At 39.2% G+C, this 24,740-nt stretch overlaps 1 protein-coding gene across 1 annotated transcript in view; it reads right to left on the reverse strand.

Annotated features, from left to right (window-relative positions):
- csmd2 (CUB and Sushi multiple domains 2) overlaps nt 1-24,740 on the reverse strand; it is a 689,393-nt gene that overhangs the window by 272,447 nt on the left and 392,206 nt on the right. Inside the window, exons 25-29 of the mRNA XM_072247323.1 lie at nt 18,092-18,286; nt 12,163-12,279; nt 10,929-11,042; nt 6,580-6,675; nt 969-1,172 (exon numbers count right to left, since the gene is read on the reverse strand). Of these exons, the coding sequence (XP_072103424.1) occupies nt 969-1,172; nt 6,580-6,675; nt 10,929-11,042; nt 12,163-12,279; nt 18,092-18,286 (726 nt within the window). The remainder of the gene's footprint in view (nt 1-968; nt 1,173-6,579; nt 6,676-10,928; nt 11,043-12,162; nt 12,280-18,091; nt 18,287-24,740) is intronic.

Here is a 24,740-nt window from a genome sequence, read left to right on the forward strand (position 1 = left end):
AAACTGGCATCAAGCACAGGGTCCTCCATAATTTCGGAGGTCTGTAAAGCTTTATGGAAAGTACTGCAGCCAGAGTTCCTTCCCTGCCCTTCAGTCGCCCAATGGGAAGCTATTGCAGCGTAGGAGGAAATGCGATGCTACCAAGCGGACCAATCACAGTTGTTTCGTTTTGCGTCGCCGCGACGCGTAGTTACGTTTTGGGAAAGGTGTGCGTTAGGCTACGGCATAGAGTACAGCGCAGGGTATGTGGCTACGCCGTACCCACGGCGTACATTTGACGCACAAGTATGAATCAGCCTTAATGCTGCCTTGTTTGGCTGTATTCATGAATATTCATACATGGTTGAATGGCAATTAAACTTGAATTGAATTAAAGAAGTGCTTTTCTTCTTAGTATATTTTATCTTCTTCAGCAAATTGTCACATGCTACTTAAATGCATTTCCTCAGATATACTGTTGATAGTTAATTCCACAGCAACTGACCACTGTCTGATATCCAATTCAGATCATTGAGAATAATTGTAGGAAGTTGGGTCATAAGCATTGGCAGACTGGTTAATAACACAGGATGCCACAGCCACATCAAATTGCAGCTTCCACTGATGTGCACGAACAGGAAAAGTAAGAGTACTCAGGTCCAAAGAAGCACATATCTTCAACAGTGACTGAGATCAAACCTATACTGTATAGCTTTGGACAGATTAAGCCACAGCTGATGGAGAAAAAAAATTGGTGACTAGCAAGAGCTTTATTCAGTTTCAAACTATATTAAACATTTCAGGGCCTTTAGTTGCACTGATTAAATGCACCAGTTAATAATCTGCCAACCATTCTCTGATGACTTTATATTAATCAATTCTTAAATTCCAGCAAAATTTAGTTGGTTGGCTTATGACACGATCTCTATGTTTAATCACTGGCTATCACAAGTTAATATTAAGGAATTGTCCAGTTTTGGTTCACTTACCCGAACAGCTTGGTGCAGAGTCATTCCACTGTGCCAAGGCATCAGGCACAGCCAGGCATCTTATGTTCTCAGACCCCTGAAGGGCATAACCTGGGCTGCATTCAAAGTGGATAATGGACCCCACGGCAAAGTCATTTCCAATTCTTCTGCCAAACCTTGGTTCTGGCACAGAGCTGCATTGAGTGGCACTTGTGCGGGGCACAGCTGAAGATGATTGAATGGAATAACTCAAATTCAGTTCCCAATTTCATCAACAAATAGAAAGGATTTCAGCAGAATCCAGACGAAACAAAGAAAAATCTTTCAAATAACCTGACAAGCTATTTATATGCAAATAAGCAACCCAAACACTGAATGTAATCAATAAATCATTTTTGAATTTTACACAAAAATCACACATACACTGTGCAAATTATGTATTTCATTGCTCATAGATTCATCCCACAACACAAAAAGTATATATGGATGTTTCTGCAGCTCGATACAGACACTGTGCTCAAGCAGGTAAAAGAAATCACAGTAGGTTGAGAAAATTGCTCTTGTCCCTCTGGAGCCTGCAGCTGGCCATTCTAGGTTCATGATCTCTCCTTTGTCATCTCTGGGGATTTTGTCTGAGTAAAGCTTGGGCCAACCTTGGCAGGAATTCCTTTTAAGAATCAAATTGCTAAAGGAGAGGGCATGCAACTCAGCACAAATTAACAGCGTGGGTGAAGCTCAACCTGAAAGCTAACCTTCCGTCAGGATGATCATATAGGAAATGGAAGTATTCGTGCCGGGTCACAGCAAGGAATGTGCCTGGAATTTGAATGGCATTTAGAGGGTTGTGGAGCAGCAATTAATTCAATGGCTAGTAGTACAGAGGCTTTGAATTAACAATTCACTCTGCTAAGGAATTTAAATTCAGTCATTATCTGGAACTATATATAAAAATATAGTGGTCAATGGTAATGATGAATACAAAGTTACTGGGTTATTGTAAAAATCCACCTGGCTTCTTGTGTCTTTTGGTGGAGGACATCTGTCCATGATCTACTTTAAGTCATGTGAAAGGACATTGAGGAGTCAACAGCCTTGTTGGAGTCACAAAGAGGCTATCTGATTTATAGCATAATTCAAAAATCAATGAACTACTTGGCATCAAATACGGACATAGAAAATTTGCTCCCAGGCCAGTCACCAATGTAAGTCTTCCTTACAAACATCTGAGGGCTAGTGTTTAAATTGGAAGGGCTGTTCCACAGACCAGACGAGCAACAGACAGATGTGGCCTTATTTACAAATAATAGTTATGAAATCATAAAGCCTACAGTAAAGCAGGCCCCTTGGCCTATCTGGTCTGGGCTGACCTGGCCTTCTGCCTGGCCCCATCTACCTACCTCCTCCATTCCCCTTTCAAACATGTACCTATCCAATCTTCCCTTAAATGTTACAATTGAATCCATATCTACCACTTCTGCTGACAGCTTGTTCCACACTCATGCCAGCCTCTGGGTGAAGAAGCTTCCCCCCTCAGATTCTCTTTAAATACTTTATATTTCACCATAAAACTATGACTTCTAGTTTCAGTCTCACCCGATGGAAGCCTGGCATAATGTTCCAGACTTTCCATCACAATCCCTGGCTCCATCCCATCACAGGAACAGGATAAACCCAGGAGAGGTGGGAGGGAGTAGCCCTGGGAAACATTGAATTGCAACAAGAGGAGAGAAAAACCCTTTTGCTCTTATTCTTACAAACCTAAAAACTTCCTGGCATATCATTTGATGATTATATTGGTGGAAGCAACTGCTGCTCCATCCTCTGGTTCACCCAAAGGAAACACTCCATTATGTTGTGTGGCAGCATATTAGTGCTGACATGGGCAACCATGAGGCAAATCAGTATCACCAGAAAGGTTCTCCTTCATAATTTTTAATGCCATAATCTAGCACATACCTATACTTCTATTTCTATCAACCCTTGGTTTAAGAATGACAACAGGAATGCACTCAGAGCACAACTAGGATGAAAAGCCAATCGGATGAAATAGCAACATGTGTGAATGCAGCAAAGCAATATGTGATTCACAGAACTGAGCGATCTCATGATCAACAGATCTGGCCAACGTTCTGCAATCCTACCTCACCTAGGGATGTATAGTTGTGGACCATTACACAACAGACAGGAGTGGTGTGTCGGCAAAGAATGGTGGGAAACCATTGGATAGCAATGAGTAAGTTCTGGGAAGGCCTGGCACTGGGTGAGCCCTCAAGAGGCATTCTTTCTCTGGGACTATTCAAAGTCATGCCTGCCTACCTGACATGAACCCAACACCTGTCCTGGGCCCTCCTTAATACTGGTTACCAGATTTTGGAGAGCATCTGAGGCTGGAGCTCTCCAAGCAGAAATCTGAGTGACACTAGCATAAGGGACAAAGGACAGAATATCTGGGTCCAATCTTCTGGGCTTAAGTCCAAATCTAGGTCCACACCCAGGTTCAGTGACCTTAGTATGAGGGCAAGAAACATCAAATTCGGGTTGGAAATAGATCTGACTGGTGGAGCGCATGATATCATGAGATTTCTTCAAATGAATGTGACCCTTCAGTGGACAAATTAATGTCAAATGTTCTTTGCTTTTTGGGTAACACAAGGATATTAGTGATCAGCAGCTGGACAGGCAATGCATTTCTTCCCCTCTGATAGCTGGAGACTGGTTCAATGTTAAAACACAGCACAACACAGCAGTGAAAGAATTGGCATAATTACAACTGAATAGAGATTGAATTTAGGCCAATAATTCAAGAGAACTTAATTTAAAAAAATGTTTTATTCAGAATTGCTGGATCTTAGATTAGACTCATTTTCCCTTTTTCAAACTTTGCTCCTGAACATAACCATATAACAATTACAGCATGGAAACAGGCCGTCTCGGCCCTTCTAGTTCATGCCGAACTCTTACCCTATCCTAGTCCCACCGACCCGCATTCAGCCCATAACCCTCCATTCCTTTCCTGTCCATATATCCATCCAATTTAACTTTAAATGAAAACATAGAACCTGCCTCAACCACTTCTGTTGGAAGCTCATTCCACACAGCTACCACTCTCTGAGTAAAGAAGTTCCCCCTCATGTTACTCCTAAACTTTTGTCCTCTAACTCTCAACCCATGTCCTGTTTGAATCTTCTCCACTCTCAATGGAAAAAGTCTAACCACGTCAACTCTATCAATCCCCCTCATAATTTTAAACACCTCTATCAAGTCCCCCCTCAACCGTCTCCGCTCCAAAGAATAAAGACCTAACTTGTTCAACCTTTCTCTGTAACTTAGGAGATGAAACACAGGTAACATTTTAGTAAACCTCCTCTATACTCTCTCAATTTTATTGACATCTTTCCTATAATTCGGTGACCAGAACTGTACACAATACTCCAGATTTGGCCTTACCAATGCCTTATACAAATTCAACATTACATCCCAACTCCTATACTCAATGCTCTGATTAATAAAGACCAGCAAACCAAAAGCCTTCTTCACCACTCTATCCACATGAGATTCCACCTTCAGGGAACTATGCACCATTATTCCTAGATCCCTCTGTTCTACAGCATTCTTTAATGCCCTACCATTTACCATGTATGTCCTATTTTGATTAGTTCTACCAAAATGTAGCACCTCACATTTTTCTGCATTAAACTCCATCTGCCGTCTTTCAGCCCATTCTGCTAACTGTCCTAAATCTCTCTGCAAGCTTTGAAAACCTACCTCATCATCCACAACACCATCTATCTTAGTATCATCTGCTTACTTAATAATCCAATTTACCACCCCATCATCCAGATCTCAATCTCAATATCTGAATCCATCGTCTCAATTGCCACAAGTGTCCATATAATACCTTCTTCAAAGACATTCTGTTATAAATTACTCTGTAACTATACTGGAATCAAAAACACTCACCTCTCTTTTCTACCCATGTTTTTGAAGTTTTGCCCTCTATTCTTTGGGTGTTCCAAATTCCTGAACATTTACTGACTCATATTCCTGCACTTAAATATTTCAATTAATGACCAAACAGAAAGTAGCTCGACTTAAAAAAACTTTTTAAAACTCGTTTCTTGGTGCCCAAAAATTTTCTTTCTTTGTTTCCTGCGCTCTCATGTGCTCATACCTGTACTACACGAGATGAGCTGATTTACAAATTCTTAATAAATTTCTCTGTCTAATGCCTCATTTAAAGCAAGTGATTGAAAACATAACTTTCAAAGGCCATCTTCAGATCGTTTATCTGGGGTCTGCCAGCATCACTTGAGCATCCAGTATTACTTCTATATCAAGCATGCACCAAATTATATCATCCCCACCCCCTTATGAGGTTCCTTTTGCAGCATTATGAGAGAAAGCTGATCATGACTTGGGAGCAACCATAGCCAGGATAACTAGACTTTCATTCAGCAATGTAGACTTAGACCGCATTAGGGTATATATCACATTAATCTTTTGTACTTTCCCCCTCACCTCCAAAGTAGTAGCAAGATCCCAGCTTCTTGATCCCATAATCCAATATTAACACTCCCAGATCCTGTTTTCACCATCCCAAACTTCTCCCAGGCCATCAAGAAGACCACTGATTAATCTTCCTGCTATTGTTGCTTTAGCTTATTGGGACCCCCAACAACCCCATGTTATGTTATCTTTCCTGCCTTCTTAAAGTGGCCTCCAACCTGAAACCAACCGCGGCTCTACTCCTCCACCCAGACAAATTCTGGCCTGGCCCTCTCCACCCGGAAACGTTTCACCAAGGTAACCACAAAGAATATTTGAAGTTCTGTTGCAATCATACAGTTTTAGAAATGAAATTGTACCTGAAAGAAGACAGAATATAGTATTAATGGTAAGACTATATCAGTGTGGAGGTTCAGTGAGATCCTGAGGTCTGAGTCCATAGGACAGTCAAAACTGCTGCGTAGGTTGACAGTGTTGTTAAGAACGCGTATGGTGTGATGGCCTTCATCAACCATGGGATTGTTCAAGAGCCATGGGGTAATGTTACAGCTATATAAGAACTTAGTTAGACCCCACTTGGAGTACTGTATTCATTCAGGTCTGGTCACCTCACTACAGGAAGGATGTAGATACTATAGAGAGAGTTCAGAGGAGATTTACAAGGATGTTACCTGGATTGGAGAGCATGCCTTATGAGAATAGGTCAAGTCAACTTGGCCTTTTCTCCTTGGAGCAATATAGGACGAAAGGTGACCTGATAGAGGTGTATACGATGATGAGACGCATTGATCATTTGGATAGTCAGAGGCTATTTCCCGGGGCTGAGATGGCTAACATGAGGGGACATAGTTTTAAGGTGCTTGGAAGTAGGTACAGGGAGGGTGTCAGATGTAAATTTTTAACACGGAGAGTGGTGGGTGTGTGGAATGCACTGCCAGTGATGGTGGTAGAGGCAGATACAATAGGGTCTCTTAAGAGAATCTTAGATAGGTACATGGAGCTTAGAAAAATAGAGGGCTCTGTGATAGGAAAATTCTAGGCAGTTTCTAGACACAACATTGTGGGTTAAAGGGCCTGTTATATGCTGCAGATTTCTATGTTCTATATAATCAAATTGCTCACGTACCTTGATAGACAAAGTGAAACCCTCTGGCACTGGCATGACTCTTGGCACTGAACTTCATCAGCACTTGATTGGAGGTGGCCAAGGGCAAGGATTCCCCTGTAATAAAAGAGAAAATAATTTACTAAGTACAAGGATCAACACAGCAAGTCTGAATCCTGACACAGGAGGAAATAGTATTCATCGAACAAAATTTTATTTCTGTTTTCCCCTGTTTCAACCATTTTTTATAATAGTAGATTGAGGAACAGATAAAAAAGTAATCGCATAAATAAACAACTTTTATTACCAAATATTCTATTAAACTTTATAAGAAACGACAGAGGAGAGGCATCTGAGTCTTAGCAGTCGGATGGCATAATGCAATACCTTAAGACAGTTTTGTGAGGCAAATGTTGACAATTTCCCACTTGGAAACCAGTTTGTTTCTCACGTCTAAATGATTAATGGCATTTTCTCATGAATGTCGGAGGTCAATTATTTGCTGAAGATTCACTGACATAAAATATGTAAGACGGAAAGGTTAAGAGAGGTGAAACAATCAGTAGTTCTACATCTTTTTCCCATTCACATATAATTAGGGAGTGGCAAGCTCTATTAGCCCTTTGAAAGTTATATCTGCCAACTGCTGGTTTGAATTGTCTCATGCAAACTATTTCAGACATTCTAAAGCCAGAGGGTCTTTCATGGCTCGCCTTCCTTGATGGATGTAGATTCATCTTATTTCTATCATTGCATGGTATCTTCCAGAGTCCCTGGTTGTGTAAAAGTCTTTTAGTCATTAAATACCATCACCTGCTATAACTTGCCATGGCAGCTTCACCAGTCTAACAATTAATCTGGCATATGAAGGAGTCAAGGCTGGTTTCTGACCTGCATCTTTTCAAATTTATTAGATTCCTGCATTCATATTTTTCCTCCTAACTGCCACTACTGACTGACTTGATGCAGCCAATTTCTTTTTTTGAGAGCATTACAAGCAGCTTGGAAACTTAATTTAAATCTTTTCGGCCACTCACTTCACTGTGATCGACTGCTTGATAAGCAAAGTTAACGCTGTTCCTCACACTGGCACATGGTGTGTGGTGGAGTGGAACAGCTAGAACTGTTCACAGCACCAGATGCTCAGGTGGATCCATAACCTTGGACACTGTCCATGTGGAGTTTGCATGTTCTCTTAGTGAACTCGCTAGTTTATTCTGGGGGCCAGTTTCTCCTCCCAGATCCCAAAGTTATGCACTTTGGTAGGTTAGTTGGCCACTGTACTTTGTCCTTAGTAATCAGAGAGTGGTAGAATCTGGGAGAATTTGATGAGAATACAGACAGTCTGTGGGTTATGACTGATGGATACCCTTACACATGAATAAGCTTCCATAATATTAATATAAAACTCCATGTATGTAGCCCTCTCCCTCTCCAGTAATTGTTTTTTTTATTTTCTGCTTTATGCATTTTGGATGTCATTGATTATAATACTGTGGAGGCATAATAACAAGCAATTTTGTGTATTTTCGGATAAATGGACAAAATCAATTTATAGGCAGCCTTAAAAATGGAAGGCATTCGTAACCCAGGGCTGGCCTGTAGGCGAAGAACAGTGAACGGAGTTAATGTAGGATTATTTTAAATGGTCAGAACAGGTTCAATGTGCTGAAGAACCATTTTTTGTATTTCACTGTGACTCTACGACTTGAACAAGCCAAGGACAGGACAAAGTAATCACTGCAAGTGATATCACCTGTTTGAATGCTACTCATGTTATTGTGAAATTGGATGCAATTAGCATTGGCTACTCATTGACCATAAAGACCACCCACTTCACCTTTCTTGACCTTTTTATTACCTTTTCATCTCACACACATTATTTTGGATATTGTTCAGAAATGTAATTACCCTTTGACACTCTTGTGAGAATTCTTCTGGAATTTATTAATGTTTGAGTGACAAGTATATTTTTGTAGATGCCCTGGGAATTTGCATTCATCAAGATGAAGGATGTTATTGCAATGGAATTAAACTTTTTATAGATTTTATATGAAACTTGGCATCTTATATTTCCAGGACAGTAGCGCTACACTAGCTCAGACAAATATTAATATTCTGATAGTAGGGGTAAAGGGGTTTTACAATTGTAGGTAAGTGCTTCCAATGTTATTTGAGAAAATGGAAATAATGCATCAATTATCCAATGAGGTGGACTTGCCATTCATTAACAAGTGTGTCTGCCTGCCAGCATTTCACATAAAACATCAGTTTTTGTCTGCTGGGATTTGATGTCAGCATCAAGCAATGAGATTATTTGATAGCAGAACCAAAGTCTGACACCATGTTAGTTGAAAGGAAGAATATGAATCAATCAAATGGCACTTTTTCCCTTTGTTTCTTTTGTGCACACAATGAGGCAGGAAAGCATAAAAGCGAACTGTGCCTTACATTCTCCAAAAAGACTTGCCAGTTGCTATTAAATAGAATTAATGAAAGTTCATTAATTGGCTTGGTTTGATAATTCTGCACACTGTCTCTGAATTATGACAGTCATGAAATAAACTAACTTGTAAAATTGAAATGATAGACATTTATTGAAAGAATACACACACTGAGCCACACAGATAAATACAGTATCCTGTTGTTTAAAGTATTGTGCAAAAGTTTTAAGCACCCTAGATTTTTGATGTTATTTCAGCCTTGAGAACACTGTGATCTCAACACTATTGAGGCTGGGATTACTGGGAGAGACAGAAGTGAGACAGCTAAAGTCTGCAAGTCTGCGACTGTGGCAAGTTCTCCAAGATGCTTGAAAAAATACCAGCTGAATATTTTTATAAGGCTCCACGAGTGTACTAAGAAAATTGATGTAGATTAAAAGGCAGATGGTGATCATAACAAATATTGATTTGATTAAGTTTGTTTTTACTTTTTACTGTCTCTATGGTATTTTTTGATATTTAGAAAGGTTTCTTTTCATTATTTTTGAAAGCATCTTCACTTTACAGACTTTTCTTTTACATTTGCCTAAGACTTTTGCAGTTTTGTATGTCAGATCGGGTGATCAAGTATTCTGGGTTAGGAGGTCACAGAAGGTGAATCTCAGCACCCATATTGCCTTTCAGTCACTACGAACTCCTGTTTTTCTAACTTTGTTAGCAGTTAGCTTTCTGGCATCGATCCTGAAATCTGAACTTTTGCTTGTATGCCAGGTCACTTTTAATATGGACAAAATAAACAGACAAGCCAAAACCAACTTCTAAACACAAAATACTCTGCAGATGCTGGGGTCAAAGCAACACTCACAACACGCTGGAGGAACTCAGCGGGTCGGGCTGCATCCGTGGAAACAATCAGTCAACGTTTCGGGCTGGAACCCCTTGTCAGGACTGTAGAGGGAAGGGGAAGAGGCCCTATAAAGAAGGTGGGGGGAGGGTGGGAAGGAGAAGGCTGGTAGGTTCCAGGTGAAAAATCAGTAAGGGGAAAGATAAAGGGGTGGGGGAGGGGAAGCAGGGAAGTGATAGGCAGGAAAGGTGAAGAAGGAATAGGGGAAAACACAATGGGTAGTAGAAGGAGGCAGAACCATGAGAGAGGTAGTAGGCAGCTGGGGGAGGGGGTAGAGTGAAATAGGGATAGGGGAAGGGAGGGGGAGGGAATTACTGGAAGTTGGAGAATTCAATGTTCATACCAAGGGGCTGAAGACTATCTAGATGGTAAATCAGGTCAAAATCAACTTCTAGTATGGACAAAAAAAAGACAATCTAAGCCAACCATGCCAAAATTTTTCACAAAGGTGTTCACATAATGAGCAATACACAGAAAATGCTGGAGGAACTCAGAAAGTCAGACAGCACCTATGGGGGGAATAAACAGTGGATGTTTTGGGTCAAATTTTGTTGAATTTCGGCAAATGGCAGGACAGTGAAGCTGAGGCAGGTTGGCAGAAGACATTTGTCCTGACGGTGTTAAGCAGAAGGATAATCCTCTCTTTTCTTCAATGACTATGATGGCTCAGATTTTGTTCTTCAAACATGTCTAAGTGCAAATATTTTCTAAATACTGCAGTTTGACTATCAAGATTGAGGAGGCTTAATTCTGAAGTGTAATCATTACAGATGAACTGCTAGTTGACTGTCAGCACGGTACATCCCATTATTCAGATTGTATAATGTAAAATAAACTTCTCCATTATTTTTTTTGCCACTCCTACTAGACGGACACTCTCTTAATAACTCATTTGTAAATATTTAATTCCACTGATTCATCACTTGTCACAATCCATGTTAAACTCTTCAAAGGAGTGCGGCGTATGATGGGTCCCAACTGACAACCAGAAAACACTTGGTTAGTACATAGTTTAACAGTACCTGTGTGGGAACCAGACAGTGAGCTGAGGAGCCTTGAATGTTGGGTTGGACCGTCGTGCACTTCCACCACATCATTCAGTGCCGTCTGAAAATATGTAAATTGGCCAAATACCACTGCACGAGAGAGAAATAAAATATCCATTCATTAAAAAGACATCAATGGAATGAACATTGAAAATTAATTAGCATTGTTTTATGTGCAGTACACACATAGACTTCTCTGTGATATTTTATAAACAGACTGATTTAGAAATAAATCGACCATCAAATAATTCAAATGGACAATCGTCTTGTGACTGAGATCTGTGCAAGAACTAAGAAAAGACAGATGTAATGGTCTGAAATACATAATTGATAGGATTAGAATATGTTACTGAGCTACTGATGAGCTTTTCATAACCACAAATTAACTTAATAATTCATAACTGTAAGAAAAAAGGGACCTGAAAATACTTTTTGTTCTTTGCAACCACAAAGAACAGAACTACTGGTCTTAAAATATAACCTTTGATCAATTTAGCGCCTTTACTTCCTGAGAAAGCTAAGGAAATTTGGCCTGTCCCCTAAAACCCTCACTAATTTTTATAGATGCACCGTAGAAAGCATTCCTCTAGGGTGCATCACAACCTGGTATGGAAGCTGTCCTGTCCAAGACCGGAAGAAGCTGCAGAAGATCATGAACACAGACCAGTACATCACACAAACCAATCTTCTGTCCGTGGACTCACTTTACACCGCACGCTGGCGGAGCAGTGCTGCCAGGATAATCAAGGACACGACCCACCCAGCCAACACACTTTTCGTCCCTCTTCCCTCCGGGAGAAGGCCCAGGAGCTTGAAGACTTGTACAGCCAGATTTGGGAACAGCATTTTTCCAACTGTGATAAGACTGCTGAAAGGATCCCGACCCGGATCTGGGCCGTACCCTCCAAATATCCAGACCTGCCTCTCGGTTTTTTTGCACTACCTTACTTTCCCTTTTCTATTTTCTATTTATGATTTATAATTTAAATTTTTAATATTTACTATCAATTTGTACCCCAGGAAGTGCAAAGCGCAGAATCAAATATCGCTGTGATGATTGTACGCTCTAGTATCAATTGTTTGGTGACAATAAAGTATAGAGTACTTATTTATCCAGTTGAATTGGAAATAAGAAATCAAACTGCATTCCAACAAACATGATCAAAAATCAGTTGTGGCAGGTATTATTGTTTCATTCAGAGTTCCATACCATAATCTTTGGCCACAATAATGGAATATAAACAGGTCTGTCCACCAGTGTAGTTCTTAGGGTAGTTTGGAGACAAAATTACACCTTCGGATCCCATATACTGGCCTCCACATGGTGCTGGAAAATAAAGCAAAAAGCATTTTTCGGAAAGTTAACACAACAATCATTTTGTCTGATGAAGGGCAGGAGAGCTCCTATTTCATTGGCAGCATCCAGTGAATTTAGAACATCCTAATACTTTTTCTTTACCTGATATAAAATTTACCACTCTGTAGTAGTCAGTAAACGTTCATACTTTCAGCGGGGTAACTCACAGTCACAATATGTTGTTTTCTGTACTGTCTTACCTTAGACTCATCACCATGATAGCAAAGGAAATATTTGTACTATTCTTTGTGAGATCATCATACTCTTGTCCAATGTGTCTACTGCCTAGCTAATGCCCCTGAGTCCGCTTGACCTCCAGGCCTTCCCCAGAGCTTTTTAAAATGCACCAATAATGCTTGAAAGTTAAATTCTGATGTCTAACAGATATACCCCAGGCTACTATGGGAATCCAGGGAAGATATTGTTGTTTCACTGATGAAGATCTTTTTATCCTCACTGGCAGCTAGAGTGCTACCGGAAGACTGGAGGGATGCAAGTGTTTTTCCTTTGTTCATAAAAGGTAATGGAGTTAATCCTGGGATTGTAGACCAGTAGGCAAACTATTGGGGAGGATTCTTAGAGACAAGATTTAGGAGCATTTGGGGAAGTGTACTCTGAACAGAGACAACATAGCTTTATGAGGGTTAGGTCATGCCTCATGAGACTGATTGTCATTATCAAGGAAGTAAATTGATGAAGGTAGAGTGGGAGGCTCCATTGGAAAGTCTTGAGGCATGGCATTCAGCAAAATGGCTGCGTGGATTCGGAACTGACTTTCCAATGGCAGGCAGAGAGTGGTAACAGATGGGCCATGTTTGCCTGGAGTGCAGTGACTAGTGGTGTTCTTCAGGGATCTGTTCCAGGACCCTGTTCCTTGTGATATTTTCATAAACTACTCAGATGAGTGTGTGTAAGGGTGAGTTGATAAGTTTGCAGATGGCACAAAGGTTGGTGGTGTTGTATAGAGTGTAGAAAGTTGTCATAGGTTACACCAAGCAATTGATAGAATGGAGACCTGGGCTGAGAAGTGGCAGATGAAGTTCAATGGGAAAAGTGTGAAGTGTTTCACTTCGGCAGGTCAAATTTGAAGGCAAGTCTACAAAGTCATTGATAGGATTCTGAGCAGTGTGGAGGAACAGAGGGATCTTCGAATCCACATCCATAGATCCGTCAAAGTTGTAGCATAAATTGCTGGTGTGTTAGTGTGCTGGCCTTCATTAGTTGGGGCAGGAATTGAGATCAAGAGCAATGAGGTAATACTCTGGTAAGAATTGGAATATTGTGTTCAGTTCTGATCACCTCATTATAGGAAGTATGTGAAAGCTTTCGAGAGGTTCCAAAGGAGATTTATCTGGATGTTGCCTGGATTAGAGAGCATGTTTTATGAGGAAAGTTTAAGAGAGCTAGGGCTTTCTCTTTGGATCAAAGGAGGATGAGAGGCAACTTGACAAGGGGCATAGACTCAGAGTGAATAGGCAGCACCTTTTTCCCAGGGTGGCAAGACAAATCAAGAGGACATTCTTTTAAGATGGTTGGAAGAAAGTATAGGTGGAATATCAGAGGTTTTTTTTACAGAGTGCATAGAACACACTGCCAGGAGTGGTGGTAGAGGCAGCAACGTTAGGGACTTTTAAGAGACTCTTAGATAGGCACATGAATGAGAGAAAAATAGAGGGCTATGTGGGAGGGAAGAGTTACATTACTCTTGGAGTAGGTTAAATGTTTAGCTCAATTCCATGGGCCAAATGGCTTGTACTGTATTACGTTATATTTAATTTCAAAGGTTTCAAAGATACATCTAATGTCAGAGAAATGTATACAATGTGCATCCTGAATTTTATTTTTCTTTGCAGGCATCCACGAAAACAGAGGAGTGCCCCAAAGAATGAATGACAGTTAGATGTTAAAACCCCAAAGCTCCCCCCAGCTCCCCCCTCCCACACGTAAGCAGCAGCAAAGATCCCCCTCTCCCACCAGCAAAAAGAGCATCAGCGCCCTCCACCAAGCACTCAACCCAAACATACCTTAGTTGCTTCAAAAGTATACTGTATTAATAACTACAGTGTATATATATATAATGCAACCAGTTCTTGTCTTTCATTATACAAAATGTTGCATTAAATCAATACCAAACTTGTCTTAAACAAAGCACCTTAGCTACAACACTATTTTTATGTAGCGTTATCTACTCAACTCTGCAATTTTCCCTGGACATATAGGAATGAAAAATTATTCATCCACACTCAAAACCATAATAAGGAAAGGCTTAATGGAAGATTCATTCTCTTGTCTCAAGTCTGATACCCCCAGTTCCTCCCACCTCTTTATTTCATAGTGCGTAACAGGAGACAGTATATGGAGAATGCTTATTCCTCCAGGGCATGAGGCATTTGTGCTAATTTCTCAAAATATTAGCCCAATATTCTTTGATTTCTTTTTTGAAGGTAGGTGCTGTTTAACCTGATGCTAAAACAGAAGACAGAATGATGTATGAAAAGCTAAACAATTTTCTCAAAATTTTTGTTATCATTGTCACAATTTTTAAAATATGTCATATTAATTTTACAATTCCCAAATAAGTTAACACAAACGTGCAGATGACAAAGCACATTTAAGTAATGGTTTAGAACGTATTCATCACTGTGCTACTTGCCAGGTTCATGTTTGCTCGAAGCAGATTTTCTAGCAGCAAACTGATCCCTGAAGATTGCTCTGACCTGATTGCTGAGCCCTGTATGGTGTGAGACCTTTTGATCTTACATGACAAAACTGACCACTGAAATACTTTGATAACCAGCTAAGAAAAATTCTGAAATGTCTGTTAAAGAAAATACTTAAAAAAAAAACTGATGAGCGTGCTTAAAAAAAACCTTAAAAATGTTTGGGTGGTGCTCATGACCAAAGGGACCTACCTGGGTGTGCTTGAACACAGGCACCTTGACCAATATCAAGGTGGGACAAATGATGAGAGGTACTTCTATGACAACATGTTTTGACTTCAGGAGAAAGGAAGCCTTAATGCAATTTTATCGGGCCTTATTGAGACCAAACTAAAAGTACTGTAAACACAAGAAAATTCTGCAGATGCTGGAAATCCACAGCAACACATGTAAAATGTTGGAGGAAGTCAGGAGGTGAGTCAACATCTATGGAGAGGAATACAGCCGATGTTTCAGGCTGAGGTAGGTCCTGAGGAAGGGTTGACCCTTTATTCCTCTCCACAGATGCTGTCTGACCTGCTGAGTTCCTCCAGCATTATGTGTGTGCGTTGCAGAAGTAAAATTTGAACTCCTCAGCTACAGCAGGTTGTCACAGTGGAAGTGGGACAATTTACTGGACTTCTTCCAGCAGCAGCGGGTTTGTCGTTACAGGAGAGATTGAGAAGCTTGGGTTGGGACTGTACTCTGAAGAGTTCAGAAGAATGAGGAGAAATTTAATTGAAGCTTTTCAAGTTCTTTAAAATTTTTCACATGTCAGGTGGGGGGTTTCCTTGACTGAGGAAGCTAGGGGCAGGGGAATGAGATTATGATGAGGAAAGGCTTCTTCTATCAGAATGTAATAAACCATCAGAATTACGCACCCCAGAGGGATGTAAAACTCAGTTATTGTGTTTATTCACATTGGATTTCTGGATATCCAGGTAATCAGTAGATATGGGATAGTATCGAAAAAATAGCACAAAAGTAGAGGATTGAATGGCCACATTGTCTACTCTGCTCTTATTTTATATATTTTTAAAAGGAAAGAACTTAAAACACCAGAGGCGCATAAAATCAATGAAATATGGCTAATCTAATGAATCAAAAATCATATGAATTATTGGACAGTGTATTACCTCCATTGCTCCCCATCACTTCCTTTAAGCAGAATAGAGTTGGCAAACTACTGTCAGTTTAAAGCTGGACAATGTAACTGCAAAGAAAGTGCAAGAACTTGGTGCTCACTGCTGGCTGCCACAGGGTGCCCACACATGAAGTTTACCCAGAAATCACAATGGCAAAAACCTCACAGCAAGTTTAAGATATCCATAATCATACATAATCGTCTAAGACTCCCAATCTTTATAACAATTACACACCAAAGTATAACATTTTTAAGCAACTTTGAATATTTATCTTCCAAATAAGGCAGAGTGCACGGTATAAAATTCAAATTACTTAAACCTTCAAATTAATCATTGTATAACAAACGAGGGTTGTGACAAGTTAAAATTATTACAGAGTGATGTATCATGTTCCTTCTTGTACTATTTATATTTCCAACTTATTTTACTCTGGGGATGGTGTAATAACTGACTTTTACATAATGCTTTATGTAATGAGTCAAAATGTTTTATCGTTACAAACGTTTTAAAATGTACATTACATAACTGCGGGTCAAAATAATGACTACTTAGAAGAGGAGAGTTCTTTTTATACGTAATTTGCAACTCAGTTCGCAAAATGAGAATACTTAATAAAAATTTCCAGCAAAGTTGAAACGAAAGGCAAATAATTCAAAGCAAAACGATTTTTTTTTGAGCATGAACATTAAACCTCCTGCGAAAGGAGACCGCAACACCTTAACCAAAAACTGGAGGTTCATTGAAATGAAGTTGTGCTTCCCAAAGCAATTAATCAGCCTCAGATGAACTACATTACCAAGACATTTAGTCCTGTAGAGACAAAGAGACTTAATCAATCTGATAACTTTTTTATATTATGATCTGATAAAGAAAAGCACAGGGGTATAGAGGATAGCAGTGATATTAGAGGATTTTAAAGCACCCTCAGAAGTCAAAAATCAATGTACATTAAGGGTGAATCTGTACATGTATTATGGTGTGTAAGTGCCTTTTCAAAAAGAGTCAAATTGAAATTCTTATCCACATCCCTAATTAAGCACTGAGAAAACAGGAGATGGTCGATTGCAGTTTGTAATCAATTTTGTAATTCTGAATGATTGCATGCTTGTTCTATTGACTTACTGGCCACACTTACAGCATGATTTCTTTTTCACCAAAGGAAATAGTAATAGGTGGGTTTCCTGGTATTATTTTTTCCTCAGGCCTCACTGCTACTTCATCATACCTAAAGCTGCTGATCAATATTATTTACATATTAAGAAACATTTCTGATATTTTGACTGTTATCTGATGTGCTTTCTGATCATGTTTTTAACTTCTAAACTGTGCAGCCGAGAAATACTATGACTACATATCATTCATGATTGAATTCGACCTGGTTCTCTGATGAGGTACAGATGGATGATAAGGTTTTTTGTCCATCAAATGGCAGGAGTCTGGCAGGGTCAATCTCCTGCTCAAAATACAATCCAAGAGGTTGTGCAAACTTGTGCAAATTCTTGTATCAACTCATTTTCCACTGATATGGCGAAGACAAAATTATAGCACAAGTTTATTCTATGAATCATTACAATATGGTTCATATCTCAAATAATTTCATTGGTATAGGGGTAGGGAATAGGGAAAGGGAACAGGGAGATATACATGGCGAAAAGATCTCAAAAGCAATAGCCTAGCTCTGATGAAATTCCACTGTGCCATCTAGTACATATCCTGAAGGACCTTGGAATCAGTAATCTACCCTATTTCTTGGACACTTAATGGTCAATAACATGTTAAAATGTTCAAAATATATTGTTAAATTAAGCATTGGAGGTGCAGAGACCAGAAGACTGAAGTATTGATACTTCTTGTTATGGACATGAAGGTCATTGCAAAAGAAGTTATGATGTATGCAACTATAACTGGGCATAACTTTTCTATCTGAGTGGTCATTACCTGAACAAGATGGAACAGGCTTATTCCAGGTTGGATTCCCATCTCCTCCCATAATGCAGGTAAGAGTCGAATAACCAACTATCTCATAGCCACTGTCGCAGTAAAAGGTCACCGTAGATCCGAGCTTCATGTTTGTACCCACACGCGTGCCATTCTTGATTGTTCCAGGATCGAAACAAGATTCTCTGGGGTTCTCTTTAAACATAAGATAATTATGAATCACCATGTTATTTATTTGCCAATTTGAATGATGACAGATTTTTATAATATTATGTAGAATGCGTAATTGCAATGACAAAAGCAATTTGTTATATAGTACCACCTATAACTCTAGAAAATACAGCACAACTTCTCAATATTCTGAACTGCAAGGAAATGTAGTTTACTAAAATATCTCCAGGTCAGATATAGGGAGATAGAGGTAGGGACTAATTGGAGAGAAAAGAAGGCCTTCAGAAAGAGCAGCAAAAGAAAGATTTGTATTTATATTTACTTTGTTTATGACTTTAGGAAGTCTCAAGTACTTTATAAATTGCAAAATACGTTCTGGACTGCGTATAAATATTAGATATATAGGTAATATAGATTCACCAATTCAAATATCGCTCTTATTATCAATCAATTCTCTTAGTTTTTACTTTCAACTTCCTCCATCTTTTTTTGTTACTCACCTGTGTTTACAGGCTTCCTACTATGAACTTTTGATCCTTTTACTGATCTACAAAATAAGGTAGAGCATTCATATGTTTAAAACCTACTCTCTGGAACAGCTTGATTAAGCCACTCTATTTCTCTTTCCCAGAAGAAAAGAACTTTCCCTAAAATGCAACACTGGGACATTTTCCCCTGATTCTTCCACTACCAAATGGCATGTACCTCTTTGCTCGAAAGAACCTAGATAATTTTTCTACAATAAAAATATTACAAAATTCTGAGTCACTGTTGTCATTGAGGAGGAAGAACTGAATACTGGATTGCAGAGAGCCTGACAACTGATGTATCACTGGGAATATTTCCCATTAGTTTCTGTCTTTATTTTGTATAATATAAATGCTGTTAGAAATTTCCACTGTCAGTCATTCTCACCTTTCTGTGAAAAAAACTTTTAGGTAATGAAGAGTAAATAGAAATTGGAAAGGATGATTGATGTAAATCTCAATTTTTATTTCCAGTTGATTTGTAAAATGGAATTCTAGCAAATAGATTTGTTCCTTTGCAGGATTTTTGACAATGAAGCACATAAGAGGCTCTCACTGTGAGAGTTCTGAGAAAACGACTTTGTAATATACTGTTATTTTCCTTAGGAGTCTGCGGAGATTAGGCATGACATCAAAGACCTTGACATATTTCTATAGATGAGAAGTGGAAAGTGTATAGATTGGCTGCATTACCGCCTGGTATTATGGGAACACCAATGATTTTGAACAGAATATCCTACAAAAGGTCATGGATTCAGCACAACACATCACGGGTGAAGTCCTCCCAAACACTGAGCACATCTACGTGAAACATTGTAGAAAAGCAGCATCCATCATTAAAGATCCTCACCACCCAGGCCATGCTCTTTTCTCACTGCTGCCTTCTGATAGAAGGTACAAGTGCCTCAGGATTTGCACCACCGAATTCGAAAACAGTTACTACCCCTCAACCATCAGGCTCTTGAACAAAGGAGAATAATGATAGTCATCTATTGAGATGTTCCCACAACCAATTTTCTCACTTTAAGGACTCTTGATCTTGTTATTTCATGTTTTCATTATGTATTGCTATTTATTTATATTTGCATTTGCAGAATTTGTCTTCTATGCTCTTGCTGTTTCATTGACAATGTTTACAGTTGCTATTCTATAGACTTGCTGAGTATGCCTGCAGGAAAAAGAATCTCAGGGTTGTATTTGGTGACACGTATGTACTCTGATAATAAATTTTACTTTGAACTTTTGAGATCCTAGTTTGAAAACTGAACACTGTTCAAATCTGTGTGCAGCTCTGAGAGTATCCTAGAATCCATTACATTGTTTTGTGGTTTTCTTTTAAAGTTCAGTCCAGAAATACATCTCTGGTCTCTGTAATGATGTCCTTGGCATCAAAATTGTGTACTTTATGATGCAGGATACTATAGGGTTCAGGCTCATGGTTGTTTGTGGCGGTGGTGGAAGTGGAAGGCCGCATTTCTAAATGGTTTATATGAATTTCGTCATTGAGGTCAGAAATTAGTGCCCTCTTTTTGACTTCAATTTTTTTCCAGAAAAGTTGAGGAGTGATTTAATAGACAAATTATATGGAGCTAAATGTGAATAAAAACTTCAATTTCTTATAAAACTTGGGTATCATTTATACTTATGCTTTTCTTGTAAATACTGCTTATATGATGCTTTGTACCTGTGATCTTACTGCAAGTACATTTTTCACTACAGCTGTGAATATGTCTGTAAACTCAGCCTTGACATTGACTAAAAACAAACCTCAATTATTTCAGCATTATCCCAGACATCATTTCTGCTGCTACATTGCTTCGTGACTTATCCATTTTATATCTGGAACCTGGGCTGTTCAGAGCTGAACAAAGACGTCAGAACTGAAGTTGTTCTATGTTGGAAGTTCAAGCCATAAGGAGCATCTCATTAATGTGACTATCACTTCATTTATTTAAATAATCAATAAAAAATAGGAACCTCGATGTTTTAAGAATGCCCTCTGCAAAACTCCTGAGGCAGACAGCAGTCTAAGCTTGTTACTTTGTTCATTTGCTCCACCACTCTGATTATCAGTTCAAAATAAATATATTATCAAAGTAATGTACCTATCTGTCATCATATACAATCCCGAGAATCATTTTCTTGAAGGCCAATCTATAAATCCATAATAAAATAACAATCGTAATAGAAACAATGAAAGACCGTACCAACCTGGGCATTCAAGCAGTGTACAAAAGACAACAAATTGCAAATACAAATAGAAAGAAAAAAAAAATAATAAATAAATACAGGGAATATGAGATTAAGCAACCTTAAAAGTAAGTCCATAGGTTGTGGGTGCATTTCAGTAATGGGACAAGTGAAGTTGAGTGAAATTATCCTCTTTGGCTTAAGAGCCTGAGGGTTGAAGAGGTAATAACAGTTCCTGAACCTGGTGGTACGAGGCCTGAGGTTCCAGTACCTTCTTCCTGATGGCAGCATTGAGACGCAAGAATGTCCTGGGTAGCGGGAGACCCCAATGATGGATGCTGCTTTCCCGTCACCGCATTCCATGAGGATTTTTTCTTGTTTACTTATTTAATGAGATACAGCGTGGACCCGCCCGTTGAGCCATGTCACCTAACAGCCCCCGGTTTAACCTTAACCTAGTCATAGGTCAATTTACAATGACCAAATTACTTATCAACTAGTATGTCTTTGGACTGTGGGAGGAAATTGGAGCATTGGGAGAAACCCGTGCGAGGAGAACATGCAAATTCTTCAGAGACAGCGGCGGGAATTGAACCTGGGTCAAGCGGTGTGCTAACCATTATGCTACTGTGCTGCCCTAATAGTGTGGATGTGTTCTGTGGTAGGGAGGGCTTTACTTGTGATGGACAAGACATTATCCACTATTTTTTTTTATCAGATTTTCCAGTCAAGGGCATTGGTCTTTCCATAGCAGGCCATGAGGCAGCCACTTAATCTACTCTCCAACAGTGTATTTTAATGATTCCTGAATTCCAGCCAAGGCACTTGGGTACTTTAGCTGAGAGCTTTCTTTCCCTGTGGAATGCTGCTCTCCAACAAATTCATTCAATTGTTTATTGCATGTGAGTAATACGTCTAACTAAAACTGTTTACTGCCAGTAATGCAAGAATAGTTCAAGTTATATTTGGAAGCACGCAAACACTTTGTGTGTTTACTTATTGAAGTGACTCTGAACTTTGAGATGCTAATTATCAACCTGATACACAGACGGCATATAATACTAGAGGACTGTAACAAAAGGGATGACATTCAGAGTTATACTGCTCTTGTAGATGAAGCATAGTGAGCTGAACTAACCCAAAGCAGAGATGAAAAATCACCTATTTTGATGGAGGTAATATCATTGCTGGAATTCTGTGTTCTATAACATTATACAATACTAAGAGAAGATCTCTAAAATGAATTAGGACAGCAATGAAGGAAATTGATGCTTCGATCTAAAACTTAAAAATAACTGGATATTAATTATTATGTTAAAACCACAGATATCACCTTTCAATCTGGAATTGATTGGAAGGATTTATGATAAAAATGTAGTTTTCTCACTGGATATTGAGAACAAGGTAATTACTCCCAACATACCTGTCTTTGACCTACCGCAGATATTTCCACTCTTTGAGGGAAAGTGCCAGACTAGTGGCATTTTGATTATGCTTAATACATCAGATTTGATTTTACTGAAATGACTTTTTTTGTTATGAACTATTTCTGGGTACAGAAAACTAGAAAATCTTACATTTGGAATAATTCAAGGGTTTGAGACTTCCCTGGACAGGATAACAGAAAATGCTGGAAATGTTCAGCAGGCCAGTGTTAATGCTTAGTATTAATCTTCTATCACTCTGACAAAGGCCCAAGACACTATGTTTGCAGGCTGCTCCAGAGATCATACCTGTCCTGCAAAGTACTTACTTCAGTATTTCTTACTTTTATTTCAGATTTTCAGCAGCTGCTGAATTTTGCTTTCATATGGTGGCAAAGACACTGCCAAAGCCCTCCAAAAATAAGAATCTCTCATTTGTTTGGAACTGGATTATAATACACAAATTTAATCCCCAGAAGATGACTAATTCAAATCTCATCCTTCTTTCATTTTAATCAACCCCAGATTTCCTCCAACTCATTTCCTCCTTCCCTTTCTATTCCTCTCTTCATTCAAAGCCTAAAATCTAGGGTAGTTACTAATTTAAAACTATAGACACAACCTATATGAAGGCAGAGATCATCTGCAGGGCAATTTTAGGGTAATCAATGCTAGCATAAAACAGTATGATAGTTCAATCAAACTGCTTTATTAAAAAAATCCTCAGATATATTTCTGCATTTCAAGAGTGCCTCTAGTATTCACTACTGTGGCACTTGCTTGCATGACAATTAAAGCAAGGCTCAGAGCAATTTTGGAAACATCCCCTATAGTTCCAACAAAAAACACTTCCATTTATCTCAGCGACCTCCTCCATATTAGAGAGAGAAAAAGAGTTGCATTTATTTAGATACTTAGATAACCTCAGGACTTCTCAAAGCTCTTTACCGTCAATGGAATGATTTTTGAAATGCAATTACTTTTACAAATGGAAATGTAGTAACTAATTTGTATAAATCAAATTCCATATAAAAAAAGTCAGATTCATTATGCTAATTAGTTTGTTGAGCTCAGTTGGAGTATTAATTTGGCCAAGGTGCCAAGGATATTCAGTCTCCTGCTGTTCTTCAAAGTTGCAACATAGAATCAGGGGAAAGCTTCACCTTGGTCAGATCAATGTCCTTTTAACTCCACCAAAGTCACTTCATCTCCATTACTTATACCATCAGTTCCAATAACTGCTTTAGATATAGCCTACATGATCCTGTGTCCAGTAGGGTGTTGGCACATGCATATCTGATGCCCACTAGAAATAGCAGATCATTCACACCAATCAGCATTATACTATCAATTTGGAACTAGCTAAATCCCTCTCTTAACGTACAACTATCCAGGGGTGGTAATGGGGATAAGCTCCCACCACCCATTAAATGCTCCCAAAGTTGTGTGCCTCAAATAACCACCGACACCCAAGTCCAGCTCCTTGCCTTCACATGTGGCTTCGCTATTAAGTCTGGTGGAACTGTTTCTACTGTCAGGAAAAGGTGCAAAGGCAGGTTATCGACAACTTAAAACCAGTCCTTTCAGGCGGAAGGGACTTGTCAGCTTTGGTTGGCAACTCATTTAGAGGGAGGAAAACCCTGATCTCAAACCTCTACTGCCTTGTGGCTATACCCACTCACAGGGAAGGCTTCAGGAGTAAACTTTGAGGGAAAAATCTGGAGCTGGATTCCCTAACGCAGTCCTGAATTGATTTCATTGTTGACTGGCAACTCCTGCGACATTGCTGGTGCCAAATTGTATCAGTCTCTTCATTGGCCGTTCTTTCTGGGTCGTCCGATGCATGGTGAGGGGGAGCTTTCAAATGGGCAACAGCTTACTTTCCACATTATACTGCTTGTATAGCTAGACAGCTAGGATGCAATATCCATTGTCAGCCCTGATCAAAAGAGGTCAAAGAATGTACTGCCAATAATATGTCTCCATCTGCAACATCCCTCTCCACAACTGGATCACCTTTCCTTCTGGTTAGTTGTCCATTGTTTTTCCTCACCTGATATTGTCAGGTAACAAGTACATGGACAAGGAGCACAACAGAAGCGAAAGGACAGTATTCTGATTGCAAAACTTCAGCACAAGGTTTAGAAAGCCCCGTTTCCAAGAGATATTGAGGCACTGATTAAGAAGAAGAAGGAGGTGAATAGCAGGTATAGGCAAGTAAGCACAAATGAAGTACTTGAAGTGTAAGAAATGCAAGAGAACACTTATGAAGGAAATCAAGAGCGCTAATTAAAGCATGAGATAGCTCTCGCAGACAAGGTGAAGGAGAATTCTAAG

This window comes from Mobula birostris, chromosome 30, assembly GCF_030028105.1.
Source record: "Mobula birostris isolate sMobBir1 chromosome 30, sMobBir1.hap1, whole genome shotgun sequence".
Taxonomy (NCBI): Eukaryota; Metazoa; Chordata; class Chondrichthyes; order Myliobatiformes; family Myliobatidae; genus Mobula; species Mobula birostris.